Source organism: Myxine glutinosa, chromosome 13 (genome assembly GCF_964187855.1).
Source record: "Myxine glutinosa chromosome 13, kmMyxGlut1.1, whole genome shotgun sequence".
Classification (NCBI taxonomy): domain Eukaryota; kingdom Metazoa; phylum Chordata; class Myxini; order Myxiniformes; family Myxinidae; genus Myxine; species Myxine glutinosa.
The window spans coordinates 32,204,456-32,218,307 of NC_136273.1; the positions used below are offsets into that span (position 1 = coordinate 32,204,456).

At 44.7% G+C, this 13,852-nt stretch overlaps 1 protein-coding gene across 2 annotated transcripts; it reads left to right on the plus strand.

The window, feature by feature from the left end:
• The first annotated feature begins 382 nt into the window (after positions 1-382).
• On the plus strand, positions 383-13,562 carry LOC137438797 (tubulin beta-4B chain). 2 transcript variants are annotated; one of them, XM_078767265.1, is made up of 4 exons: positions 383-568; positions 2,893-3,001; positions 5,346-5,456; positions 12,403-13,562. In XM_078767265.1, exons 1-4 carry the CDS (start codon positions 512-514, stop codon positions 13,461-13,463), a joined length of 1,338 nt encoding a protein of 445 aa, XP_078623391.1. In that variant the 5' UTR covers positions 383-511; the 3' UTR covers positions 13,464-13,562. The 2 variants fall into 2 exon arrangements, with proteins under 2 accessions (XP_078623391.1, XP_078623392.1); XM_078767266.1 differs by lacking the exons at positions 383-568; positions 2,893-3,001; positions 5,346-5,456 and adding an exon at positions 5,976-6,077.
• The last annotated feature ends 290 nt before the right edge of the window (positions 13,563-13,852 follow it).

Genomic DNA, 13,852 nt, shown 5'->3' on the forward strand with positions numbered 1-13,852 from the left:
CATCTCCACCAGGTTTCGTCCCAATCCCTCCACAACTTTTTGAGATATTTTGTTCACCAACAAACGGAGAGACGGGGGTGAAAACAACCTCCATCCACCTTTGGTGGCGGAGGTAATTAATGCTATAAATAATATTAACGACAATAATAATATTAGTATCATTTGGCAATAATAATAATAATAATAACGAAGTCTTCGAGACAACGATTGTGTTAAGCATGTTTAAACATGTACAAGAGAAAGTAGATGATAGAAAAGAAAGGTGAGAGGAAACCTGCGCATGCGTACTGAGTATTTCTAGATTTCCATCCCATAATTATGACGCCTCAACTTTATACTGTCACACCATTGGCTGAGCGGTGCGGTTGTCGGGGCAACGGGTGGGATGGTCTCCAGCACACCTCGACCGAGCCAATAAAGTCCCGTGACCGGCGCGTAGTTCGTGCGCGGGTGTTTTTATATTTTACGGTTTTCTAATTTTGTTTTTATTTTTGTGGAGATCTTGTCAATCATGAGGGAAATCGTGCATCTGCAGGCCGGTCAGTGCGGGAACCAGATCGGCGCCAAGGTGAATATATATACTGTATATATATATATATATATAATTATAAGCGTGTCGGTGATCGATCGGTGATTGTGAATGTTTTCGATGTTAAATATATTTTTTACGCGGGAAATGGTCTTAGGTTAACATGTTAATTATTTGGTCGATTACTGCGTTTGCGCCTTTATCGGTCTTTGTCATATCTTGAGTTAAAATCTGAGGTGAGTTTTGAAGCGGTGGGCCGAAAGCGTCGCAGCGACATCCTAGGATCCCAAGCCGGCATCCTAACCGCTAAGCCAACACCAGGCTTACCATATATATTACCATCCTGTGGTAAAGGTGAAGTACCCTTTTGGTAAACTCCTTGGTGTTGCTGAGCTCCGTTGGAGTCCTCACCAGGGTTTTGTTTATTGTAGCAACCGCTACCTCGTTGCTGTGCAACGTTTTATTAGCTCTGGGAATAAAGCCATTTCTGTTTGATCAATTGGCTTTTGCTGCCCTTGCTGCCCTTGCTGCCCTTTTGCTGCCCTTGCTGCCCTTGCTGCCCTTGCTGCCATTGCTGCTCTTTTGCTGCCCTTGCTGCCATTGCTGCCCTTGCTACCCTTGCCGCCCTTTTGCTGCCCTTGCTGCCATTGCTGCTCTTTTGCTGCCTTTGCTACCCTTGCCGCCCTTTTGCTGCCCTTGCTACCCTTGCTGCCCTATTGCTGCCCTTGCTGCCCTTGCTGCCCTTGCTGCCCTTGCTACCCTTGCCGCCCTTTTGCTGCCCTTGTTGCCATTTTGCTGCCCTTTTGCTGCCCTTTTGCTGCCCTTGCTACCCTTGCCACCCTTTTGCTGCCCTTGCTGCCATTTTGCTGCCATTGCTGCCCTTTTGCTGCCCTTGCTACCCTTGCTGCCCTTTTGCTGCCCTTGCTGCCCTTGCTGCCCTTTTGCTGCCCTTGTGTGAATAAATTACTGCTTTTTGAAAGGGAATAAAATAAAATTTAAACTCGAACGGCACTCGGTAGAGTCCTTCTGGGAATTGTCTATCTTACCACTTTTGCGTCTTGACTGTTCACACCTGGCTCGAGACCGTCAGATCAAACCAGCGGAGTTACCACTTGGATGAGAGGTCTCTACCTACGCAAGGCCTACTATTTTAGGCCATGAGTTAGGGGTTGGGATGGCTTGTTGCAAGGAGCTTGGCCATTTGGCCCATCAGGCCTGTGCTGTCCACACCACACCACATCAGTTCAATTTATTAGTTGACTTGACTTTATTTCATGCACCTATGGTAGGACATGCCCCAAAGGACCTCCTCCTGTATAATTTTTAATGATTATGACGTCATAGGCAACTGTCACATGGTATGGGTGCCATCTTGTAAAAAACCGAAAGAAGTTGCACCTCTATATCTCCGAAAGCGCTGCATAGAAAAAAATTGAGACATGGCTCATTGTAAAGAACTCTCCATGGGGAATAACATGTTAATGATGATGTCATAGGTGCCTCCATTATGACGTCATAATTCGACAAGTACAAAACTTCATCCGATCAAGATGAAATTTATTGAGCGTCATTAAAGCATAAATTGGTAGAGGAAAAAAACAAAACGCCATCGGTCACATGTTTCGGCCGCCATATTTGTTTTAAAACAAAAGCCTTAAACACAAATGCATCCTGGCATGGGTCTGCAATCTCCGATTGATCTTGTTTTTGTACTGCATTTGGCTTGATACGCAATTGATAATTATATAAAACTATGATAGGAGATTGTTTTTGACAATATGTATCAAGTTGTCACTTTAAGCTCATTTAATAACATTTTATTGGGTCGAGCAGGTTGGTGCAGAGGAAGCACACTTGACTCTTGACCTATTTGGTTGTTTTGACTCAAAGCCTTATTATAAAATGACGATGCTCTGATTGGTGCTTCCAGGCAGGTTGAGTGATATGCCGCCTGTCCCTCAGATGTTAAAGTCTGACATCCCATCTGCGAGCATTACTTTTTGGCTGTAAAAGATGTCAGGGTGGTAGGCATGTTGATGCCGATGGCATATTGGACAAACTACAAATTCCTGCTCGAATCTCCTTTACTTGAAAGTCGAGCCTGGCCAATTGGTTTGTCAGCCTTCGGCCAATCTACCTGCTGTGGGCCGACCCCACGAGATGGTTCAAGTAATTGGGCCTGTCAGTGGTTTTATAGCATGTGGAGTTGATTGGGCAAGTTGAAATTAAATTATTATTTTTTTGGTTTCAAATGATGTTTATCAATTTTGTGATTTACGGCTTCTTTGCAATGAGTTGTAAAATATTTTATACATAGGTATTTTTTTTTCTTGTTTAATAAGCTATTGCTGTTCTTGGCACAGTTCTGGGAGGTTATCAGCGATGAGCATGGCATTGACCCCACTGGATCGTTCAATGGCGACAGTGATCTGCAACTGGAAAGGATCAACGTCTACTACAACGAGGCTGCTGGTGTGTACGCCATCCTCTACCATCCTCTACCATCCTCTACCATCCCCTCGTAACCTCAAGTGGCTTGTTTGATGATGTAATATCAAGTGGTCACCTGTGGTCGTTGGGAATTCAAGTGCAAAACGTAAATGTTTCAATGCCCCTGATTTTTTGACCTTTGGACCTGTGGGTGTTTTGAGATGGTAGGTATACTCGTTCCATGTTGTAGTTGAGTGTCTGTTTCACAGAAAGCAGGTTCATGTGATCTGACTCTATTTTAAATGAAATGGTCCTTGGATGACAATCTCTAACACCTCCATAAATGCGCTGGTAAATACTTGGAACCTTATAAATGTGGGTGGTTCTCGCAGTTTCAATGAATTGCGGCACCATATTGGGCTTGGGTGGTGAGTAAGGTTTGATCCGGAATCGTTGACATCGTTCGTCACAGGTGGACAAATTTGCTTGTAATTCCTGTGAAGGTAGAGCTGCATTAAAAATAAATTCATGAAAATTCCCATCTAATAACACTGCAAATTCCCTTATTTATTTTTGTCCCCCGTCGCTCAGCGGAGCGAAAGGGGGACTATGGTTTTCCCGTGCGTGCGTGCGTAAGCGAAGGACCGCATTCGAATTTGGTGTCTGGTTGCAACCCACGTCAAAATCCAAGATGGCCGCCGCCATGTATGTCTGATGCCATGTATGTCTGAACCTTGTAACCTGCATATCTTGAAAAATAAGCGAAGTACCAACTTCTAATCTGGTGTGTGGGTGTATCTATTGGGTCGCTACGTCAAAATCCAAGATGGCCACCACGATGTATGTCCAAACCTTGTGAGATGAATATCTTGAAAAATAAGCGAAGTACCAACTTCTAATCTGGTGTGTGGGTGTATATAGGCATAAGGAAGAACGCTATTGAAAATTGGGTCGCCACGTCAAAATCCAAGATGGCCGCCGCCATGTATGTCTGAACATTGTGAGATGAATATCTTGAAAAATAAGCGAAGTACCAACGTCTAATCTGGTGTGTGGGTGTATCTCGGCATAAGGAAGAACGCTATTGTAAAGTGGGTCGCCACGTCAAAATCCAGGACGGCCGCCACCATATATATGTCTGAACCTTGTGAGCGAAATATCTTGAAAAATAAGCGAAGTACCTTCTGGTGTGTGGGTGTATCTAGGCACAAGGAAGAACGCTATTGAAAATTGGGTTGCCACGTCAAAATCCAAGATGGCCACCTCCATGTATGTCTGACCCTTGTGAGCGAAATATCGTATCATAGCATGTTTTCTGCGTGTTCCACTTTGTCAACTCACATCACTTCCCCGACGGGGGACCTCGGCGTCATGCTTGTTTAATACAGAGTCGAGGCTCGTGTAAGAGCAAACGCATCGAACACAAAAATACAAAGGGACACACAAAACATATAATAAAGGGAATGGGAGATGAGGGGCAAAGAGGGAGGCACACAAGCAACAGTAGAGAACAGAGACAGCGGTATATCTGTGGAAGAGAGAGGGCAGGAGTGGGGTACACGGTATAAAGCAAATGAATACTACTCGGAATTTCAGGAGTGAAGTCAGAGATTGGAAGAGGTGGATTTGAGGTGTTTTAACGGGGGTAGAAAAGATCAAGGTTTTGGATGGGGGAAGATAAGAGATGGTGGTGAACAGCTGTTGTAAAGACCTGGAGGGAGGAGTGGGATTGAAGAGAGTAAGGAAGTTTGTTCCAGAGGCGGGAGAAAAGAGGAATGAAGGAGTGAAGGTGAGCAGAGAGCCTAGATTTTGGCAGTTTCACCATAAGAGGGTTGCTGGCAGATCTTGTGCGACCTGCAGGAATATTTGGAGGACAGCTGGGGGAGCTAGGCCGGAGTGGAGGGCTTCCCTTCCTCGGAACTTCAATCCACAATGAGGTCTTTCATCACATCATGCCCGTGCAACTGTCTCCATCTTGTGGTTTGTCCGTGCTCTATCGTTTTAAATGACGAAGGTCGAGCAAGGAAGCAGCACATGCCATTTTAAATCTTGCGTGTGACTTGGTTGATGTTCGAACATCTGACATCCCAGATTTGTAGTGGACGCTCTAACCATTAAGCCAATCTTGTGAAAGACCAACAATAAAAGGTAAATAATATGGGATAACCACATCTACCACTTTTACGTGGGGGTTGCGTTCCTGGAAACCTCATAAAATAATACCAATCGGGTGTTAACCCATAGTTGGAGTAAGAAGTTTCAAACCTAAAAGTCTTTGTACAAATCGAATTTAGCATTTAATGTGGAACATCGCTTTGCTGTTTGCTTGAAAATTGGGTGCGAGATATTTAATTTGCTTGTTTCACACCTTTGTTGAACCTTGTAGCAGGGAAATACGTTCCACGTGCGGTGCTGGTGGACCTTGAGCCGGGCACCATGGACTCTGTGCGCTCTGGTCCTTTTAGTCAGATCTTCAGGCCCGACAACTTTATATTCGGTGAGTAGTTTGTAAGAAGACCATCCTTTTCGAGCGATTCTGTTCAAGTTTGCTCGAGCGAGCAGCTATTTGGTGGAGGAGGCGGTACAAATGCCGAAGTTGCTTTAATAAATGCATGTTTGTGTACGTTGTTTTTAATCCAGAAATCTAGTCTCATTGAGGAGGTCGGAGCATATCGCTGCCATAAGTGATTATATGGTGGGGATACGTTCCTGGTAATTTGTAGGTTCAGGGATTTCATTTGTGCAGACTTTATGCATCTTTCAGACGATGAGATGGTGCAGGTGGAGGTGTGCAACCTTTAAACGAAGCGACGTTATTCTAGCGTGCCTTTACTTGTTTTGTCTGCTTTGTAGTGCTTGTGTGAGTCTGTACTGCATCGCCTTTTGAAGTGTTGTTGATATTCCACTTCTGTTACATGTTTCATTGAAGTGCATTGACATGGTAAATTAATTATTTATGGTAATATTGAGTGCTAAAACTTTGGTATTTGGAATTTTGCTGTTGACTACAGAGCTCACAGAGAGCATGGAGCTTATGCATACATGTGTTTGAGCTGTCTACCTGGAGTCGGCATGATGGCCTAGCTTTAAACTGTCACCCTGGTGTTTCGTATGTACGGTGAGGCTTGGTGTGTATTGTCTTGTGTCCCATCTGCTAACATTGGTTGCAAGCTAAATATACCACTGTGTCCTTCACCAAGAGATGAGCGATCGCTGACACTTGTCCTGTTTGGTCGAACATCAGGCATCACCAGCCGGTCCGTGAAATACTTGCTCTGTAAGCATTTCCTAGCTGACCCCAAAAGGTGGGAATAATTTGGGGCATTAAGGATGTGGTAGTGCTAATAGTTCAGATGGCATGCAATTACAGACAACTTTCTGTTTGAATGGGTATGACTGCCTGATTGATGTACATTTTGATTTGTTTAAGAGCCTTTGTGCTGTTTTATGTCCATATGTACATGCAGTATATTTACTTTCACAATAACTTTACTACATTGTTTTTAATTATCCTTAATGACTATTTACATTGTTTTTACTTATTAATATGATTAATATAATATTAATATGTATGTATATGTATATATACAGGGTGAGCCAGAAATATGGTCATTTTTGAAATTCGTGTGAAGGAAATAAAAAATTGTATTTCAAAATAAATTCCTTCATGATATTGAAGTACATAGCATGCATTTTTATTATTTTTCTTTTTTACTGATTTAGTTTTGCAGAAGTGAGCCCAATGACGTGGCTTCAGCAATATGGTGCAACCTCCCACACCACCAGAGTGTCCATGAATAATGTAAGGGCGCTCTTTCCAAAGCATGTCATTTCCAGAAACGGCGATATTCCATGGCCAGCGAGGTCACCCGATTTGACTACATGTGATTATTTATATCTAAAGGATAAAGTGTATGTTAACCGTCCACAAACTCTTCATGAACTTAAGGAAAACGTCAGACGCGAAATCAATGATATTGATGTGGCCATGTTGCAGAACGTCATGAATAATTGGCGTCCAAGATTGGACGAATGTGTCAGACGAAATGGTGCGCATCTCCTAGATGTTCTTTTCCACAAATAAATGGCATGTTATGTACTTCACTTTCTTGTAATAATTTGTTTTGAAATACAATTTTAAAATTTCCTTCACACGAATTTCAAAAATGACCATATTTCTAGCTCACCGTGTGTGTGTGTGTGTGTGTGTGTGTGTGTTTGTGTGTGTGTGTGTGTCGGAGTGTGTCGGAGTGTGTCGGAGTGTGTGTGTGTGTATATACAGTCACGTGAAAAAGTAAGTACACCCCATGTAAAGTTTTGACTTTTTCAACATATTTCAACATACAGCTATTTGATCTTCATTTCAACAATATTGATAGATAAAGGTGATATAATATGACAAATATCGTGAAACATTTACATTTTGTAGTCCATTGTATAATTTAAATAAACATAAATGCAAATTTCACATGTGGAAAAAGTAAGTACACCCCTACATTTATCACTACTTCAAATACCTAAAATTAGAATCAGGTGCACCAGTTCAGGTGCAAATGATTAGAACATCATGAGAGAGGATCTTGGAGGAACCTGTCTTATTTAAACCTCAGACATTTAGTTTGGTTTGCTCTTTCTTGTTGAAGTATGCGGCGTCACCATGCCTAGATCAAAAGAGCTCTCTGAGGCCTTCAGAAAGAAGGTTATAGATGCCTATGAGTCTGGGAAGGGATTTAAAAAGATCTCCAAACAATTTAAAATCAATCATTCGACTGTCCGGAAGAGCATCTACAAGTGGAGAAGATTCCAAACAACTGCCAACTTGTTCAGGCCAGGCCGCCCCAGCAAGTTCAGCCCGAGAATAGACTGCAAGATACTGAAAGAAGTCTCTAAGAACCCCAGAATGTCATCACGGGACCTACAGGTAGCTCTTGCCACTGTTGATGTCAAAGTGCACGAGTCTACCATAAGAAAGAGGCTGCACAAATTTGATCTACATGGGAGGCGTGCCAGGAGGAAACCTTTGCTGTCCAGAAGGAACATCAGGGCAAGACTAAAGTTTGCCAATGAACACCTTGGCAAAGACCAGCACTTCTGGAACAATGTGCTCTGGACAGATGAGTCAAAGGTAGAGCTATTTGGCCACAGTACCAGAAGACATGTTTGGCGAAAACCAAAGACAGCAATTGACCACAAGAACCTGATACCAACTGTAAAGCATGGTGGTGGAAATATTATGATTTGGGGCAGCTTTGCTGCATCAGGGCCTGGGCAGCTCACCATCATAGAATCCACTATGAATTCTTCATTGTACCAGAGGGTGCTTGAGGTTAATGTGAGGCCATCTGTCGGAGAGTTGAAGCTCAACCGAAGGTGGACCTTGCAACATGACAATGTCCCTAAACATACCAGTAAATCCACCAAGGAATGGCTGAAAAGAAAGAAATGGAGGGTTCTGGAATGGCCAAGTCAAAGGCCGGATCTAAATCCCATCGAGATGTTGTGGGGGGATTTGAAACGAGCTGTGCATGCAAGAAACCCCTCAAACATGGCACAGCTGAAAGAATTCTGCATGGAGGAGTGGGCAAACATTTCTCCCAGTCGATGTCAGAGACTGGTCGACAGTTATAAGAAACGCCTACTCGAGGTTGTTTCTGCCAAATGGGGGCAATACCACCTATGAGAACCAAGGGTGTACTTACTTTTTCCACGTGCGAAATTTGCATTTATGTTTATTTAAATTATACAATGGACTACAAAATGTAAATGTTTCATGATATTTGTTATATTATATAACCTTTATCTATCAATATTGTTAAAATGAAGATCAAATAGCTGTATGTTGAAATATGTTGAAAAGTCAAAACTTTGCATGGGGTGTACTTACTTTTTCACGTGACTGTACATATATATAATTGTTTTTTGTTTTTCTTTAACTAAAGAAGCACACTGACCTTATGACATGACACTGACGTCATGTACATCAATTGTACCGACACTTGTTGTTAACAGGTTGTGCAGCAATTGCTGGGGTGAGACTCAATCTGTGCCTTGCTTCCTAGTCAAGTTAGGGGGTTCAACCTGTGTATATTAACGGCTTCGGTTGGTCACAAATAAACAATTTGCAGTATGTTGTCCTGATGAGAGAAAAATAAGCCCTCGTCGTGACGGCATGGTGTTGAAGTTGTGGGGACTCACTCCTTTGGAGGAGGGGTCCAATTGTATGACCATGCATTCTGGCCCTTTGGGGTCAGGATGCATGTTTTGATTGACCATGTGTTCAGCCTTTGGGTTGAGGTGCATGTGTATGCCAATGGGACAGTCTTGATAGACGGTGTGCCTTGGCCGTGGGGTCAAGGTGCATGTCCAAGGCTGTTTAAATGTTTGATATTTTACCTTTTTTATTAGAAAAAAGGCAGGCCTCATAAGGCCCATAATGAGGGCAAAACCCAGATTGACATCTCTGCCTTTGTCTATTTGTGACCAAAGAGCTTTAATCTCAGTCCGCAAAGACTTGAGTTCCACACGGATGCCTCCTAGTTGGGAGGTGATGTGTTGGTATAATTTATGTACATGACGTCAGTGTCATGTCATAAGGTTAGCGTGCTTCTTCAGTTAAATTTAATATTCCTGACTGCAAACCTCCTAATTGTTGATGAGCAGGGCAGAGACAACGTGTCAGCGTGGCAGGCGACACTTGTTAACAAGTTGTGCAGCAATTGCTGGGGTGAGACTCGATCTGTGCCTTGATTCCGAGTCAAGTTAGGGGGGGTGTGTGTCTGTGTGTCAGTGGGTGTGTGTTCGTTCATTCCGCTTTGAGAAATAGGGTCCAGGACTAACTCGTTCTCAAACCAGGGACTGTCTATTACCCCGTGCAAGTGAAGCGAAACGTAGGGTTAAATTAATTGGTTGACTTTGTCTGTCTACAAATTTCAGTTTATGATCAGGGAACGACTTGACTTCAATTTGGTTATGGCTCCACCAAAACGCCACCACCTCCACCCAACAAAACCAGAAACTCTACCAGAAAAGTTAATGTAAAGGGGGTGCCAATTTTGATTCAAACAGCTGCTTGAAGTAAATGTATTTTATTTGCCAGATATAGGGTGCCCATTTATATGAACTTTTCTAGAGCATTACTTGGGTCCTCTTAAGCCCCAGTCACACCGGGCCTGCGACCAGGTTACGACCTGGGCTTTTTTTTTTTTTTTTTTTTTTGTGTACTGAATCGAGGCACGTGAAAGAGCTAACATTTACTTCACAAACAAATCAACCAGACAAACAAAATATATAAAAAGAGGGAGCGGAAGACAAGATGGGGAGAGAAGGGGAAGCACACAAACACAACAACATTTGAGTGCAGGGAGATGGGGGAAGATAAGAGATGGTGGTGAACAGCTGTTTTAAAGACAAGGAGGGAGGAGTGGGATTGAAGGGAGTGGGGGAGTTTATTCCAGAGGCGGGGAAAAAGGGGAATGAAAGAGTGAAGGTGAGCAGAGAGCCTAGATTTTGGCAGTTTAACCATAAGAGGGTTGCAGGCAGATCTTGTGCGACCTGTAGGAATATTTGCGGGACAGAGCCCAGAGAGAGCTGGGGGGGCAAGGCCAGAGAGGAGTCGGTAGAAGACGGAAAGACCACCTACCTGCCTGCGGTGAGTGAGTGAGAGGCCCTTGGAGTTGGCTTCATCGCGGGAGATTCCAATGATTCTGAACGCTTTGGTTTCAACAGCGTGAAGACGAGCTAGGTGTGAGGCAGGAGCACCAGCCCAGAGGGGAGAGCAGTATTCCATTGAGCTGCGGATGAAAGCCTTGTATATGGTGAGGAGCTCAGGTGTGCCAAGGAAGGACTTCACACGACGGAGGATGCCCAGTCGGCGACTGGCTTTGGAGGCCAGATTTGAAATGTGGGTTTCCCAGGAAAGATCATGGCAGATAGTGAGACCCAAAAGCTTGAGTGACAGAACTTCTTGGAGAGGATTATTCATAAAGTGGATGGGAGGGTTGTCCAGTCGGTCTTTTCGGAGAGACATCGTAAGAGTGTGAGATTTGTCAGGATTGAAAGACATGTTCCACTTGTTTGCCCAGTCTGTGATTTTGTCCAGGTCTGCAGAGAGTGAGGAGGCTGCAGACTGCCGATCTGAGGGATGAGGAATGGAGCGGCAGAGAGTGGAGTCATCAGCAAAGAGATGGAGAGGATTTTCAAGAGAGTCAGAGAGATCATTGATGAAGACCAGAAAAAGCACAGGGCCCAGAACACTGCCTTGGGGAACTCCAGCCTGAACAGGAAGGGGGGATGAGAGAAACCCATTCAGGGCCACATGTTGACCACAGGGCCACTAGAGAGGAAGTCCGCCAGCCATGCGTGGACCAGCCAGCTGCGACCGAAAATTTTGTGAATCGCGGGCAAATCGTAGAAAGAGCGCGCGACTGGTCGCAGAGGTCGCAGAGGTCGTGGGTGATCGCCAGAGCAAAATCAGTCGCAGCAAGGTCGATGGTCATGTTCAAAACTTCTGACCTGCGATTCCAAATCGTAAGAGGTCGCAGACAGGTCTTACATGGTCGTACCACCAGTCGTGCATGGACGCACCACCAGTCGTGCATCGCAGGTCAAGTAGTCGCACGATTGGTCGTGCTACTGGTCCTGCCACCTGACGATTGGCGGTGCCACCTGGCGTTCAACCTCACGATCGAGCCTGCGAGCGTTCGCAGGTCACCCCGATTGATTGTCCGAGCGGTCGCAAGTCGCCACGATTGACCGTACAATTGGTCGCTGATCGCCACCACTATTCGCACGATTACCTACGATTGATCTTGCAATCGATCTTCTCCAATCGTTGGTGATCGCACAACCACGCGTCCCACCAATCGTACGATGACCCCTAAGACCAATCGCTGTTTGCGATCGCAAATGGAGAGCGTAGCAAACATTGACGATTGGTCGTACCTCGGCCAGATTGCCATCAATCGCACGATCCAGAAATCGTACGATCCGGTGTGACTGAGGCCTTAAGAACACAAGGGTAGTCCAGCATGCCTGCGAGATTTTTTTTTGAATGTCCCTTATTTTCTATTGTTTGGCAATTTCTACAAGCTATGCTACATACCCTTATATAAAGGGGCCTTTTCTATGCCCCTGGAATTTTTCCCAACAATGAACACTCTCGTGTGGGTGTACTTTGAAGATGTAATGTTTGATGAAATGGCATATTTGCACGTGTTGTTATTACAAATTAGGTTGGCTGACAGTGAGCAACTGAGCTAACAATTAATTTGTGGTATGAAGCTTGTAAGTAACCACCACTCAAATATTGATTGTTTCAATGTCAATTTGACACTTGTGTGAGCTGTCAGAATTCCCCCTTTCAAAGTGAGGTATTTATTGAAATTCGCCAAGAAAGTGCAGTGCCATGACACTTGTCTTTAATTTCTTTTTCTTTGCTTGTTCAGGTCAGAGTGGTGCAGGAAATAACTGGGCCAAGGGTCACTACACTGAGGGTGCGGAGCTGGTGGACTCTGTGCTGGATGTGGTGCGGAAGGAGGCCGAAAGCTGCGACTGCCTGCAGGGCTTTCAGCTGACTCACTCTCTGGGGGGTGGTACGGGGTCTGGCATGGGTACGCTCCTCATCAGCAAGATCCGTGAAGAGTACCCCGACCGTATCATGAACACCTTCAGTGTGGTGCCCTCACCTAAAGTCAGTGACACTGTGGTGGAGCCTTACAATGCTACACTGTCGGTACACCAACTGGTAGAAAACACCGACGAAACATACTGCATCGACAATGAAGCTCTGTATGATATCTGCTTCCGTACCCTCAAGCTGACAACCCCCACTTACGGGGACCTCAACCACCTAGTGTCTGCTACCATGAGTGGAGTGACCACATGTTTGCGTTTCCCTGGACAGCTCAATGCTGACCTGCGGAAGTTGGCCGTCAACATGGTTCCCTTCCCACGGCTCCACTTCTTCATGCCCGGCTTTGCCCCACTTACGGCTCGTGGTAGTCAGCAGTACCGGGCACTCACTGTTCCTGAGCTCACACAGCAGATGTTTGACTCTAAAAACATGATGGCTGCTTGTGACCCACGTCACGGCCGCTACCTCACTGTGGCAGCCATTTTCCGTGGCCGAATGTCGATGAAGGAAGTGGATGAGCAGATGTTGAATGTCCAGAACAAGAACAGCAGCTACTTTGTGGAGTGGATCCCAAACAATGTAAAGACCGCAGTGTGTGACATCCCACCTCGTGGTCTCAAGATGTCCTCCACTTTCATTGGGAACAGCACGGCCATCCAGGAACTGTTTAAACGCATTTCGGAGCAGTTCACCGCCATGTTCCGGCGCAAGGCCTTCCTTCACTGGTACACGGGCGAGGGCATGGATGAGATGGAGTTCACCGAGGCAGAGAGCAACATGAACGACCTCGTTTCCGAGTACCAGCAGTACCAGGATGCCACAGCGGAAGATGAAGGAGATTTTGAAGATGAAGGCGATGAGGAGTTGGCTTGATGCATTTTGTCTCCTTCTTCCTCCTTCTCTTGTTAATTATGTTTATCTTTTTCCTTCTTCAAAGATCACTCGCGCATTCAAATAAAAATGTTAAGCAAGTATGCTGGTTTTGCCGTTGAATTATTTGCATCTGGTGGTAAATCTTTCACAGGCATTTTTACATTGCATTTCTAACGAGAACGGCATTCGGTAGAGAGCATACCTACACCAGGCTGAACAGTTTACGTTTTGTATCCGATTAATAGGTCGGATCTGGATTTGGACCTGAAGAAAAAGCTAATATCCTTGTTCTTGTCGCCTAACAAGCTCATCCACCTAGTTTTGTTATAAGTCACAGACAACTTTTTTTTTGAAATATAATGCTTTGCCCTATAACTCAATGCTATAAT

Coding starts and splice junctions, on each gene's coding strand:
- LOC137438797 (XM_078767265.1), top strand. CDS start 512: ATGAGGGAAATCGTGCATCTGCAGGCCGGTCAGTGCGGGAACCAGATC. Junction 3,002..5,345: donor CTACTACAACGAGGCTGCTG/GTGTGTACGCCA, acceptor TGAACCTTGTAG/CAGGGAAATACGTTCCACGT. Junction 5,457..12,402: donor GCCCGACAACTTTATATTCG/GTGAGTAGTTTG, acceptor TTGCTTGTTCAG/GTCAGAGTGGTGCAGGAAAT.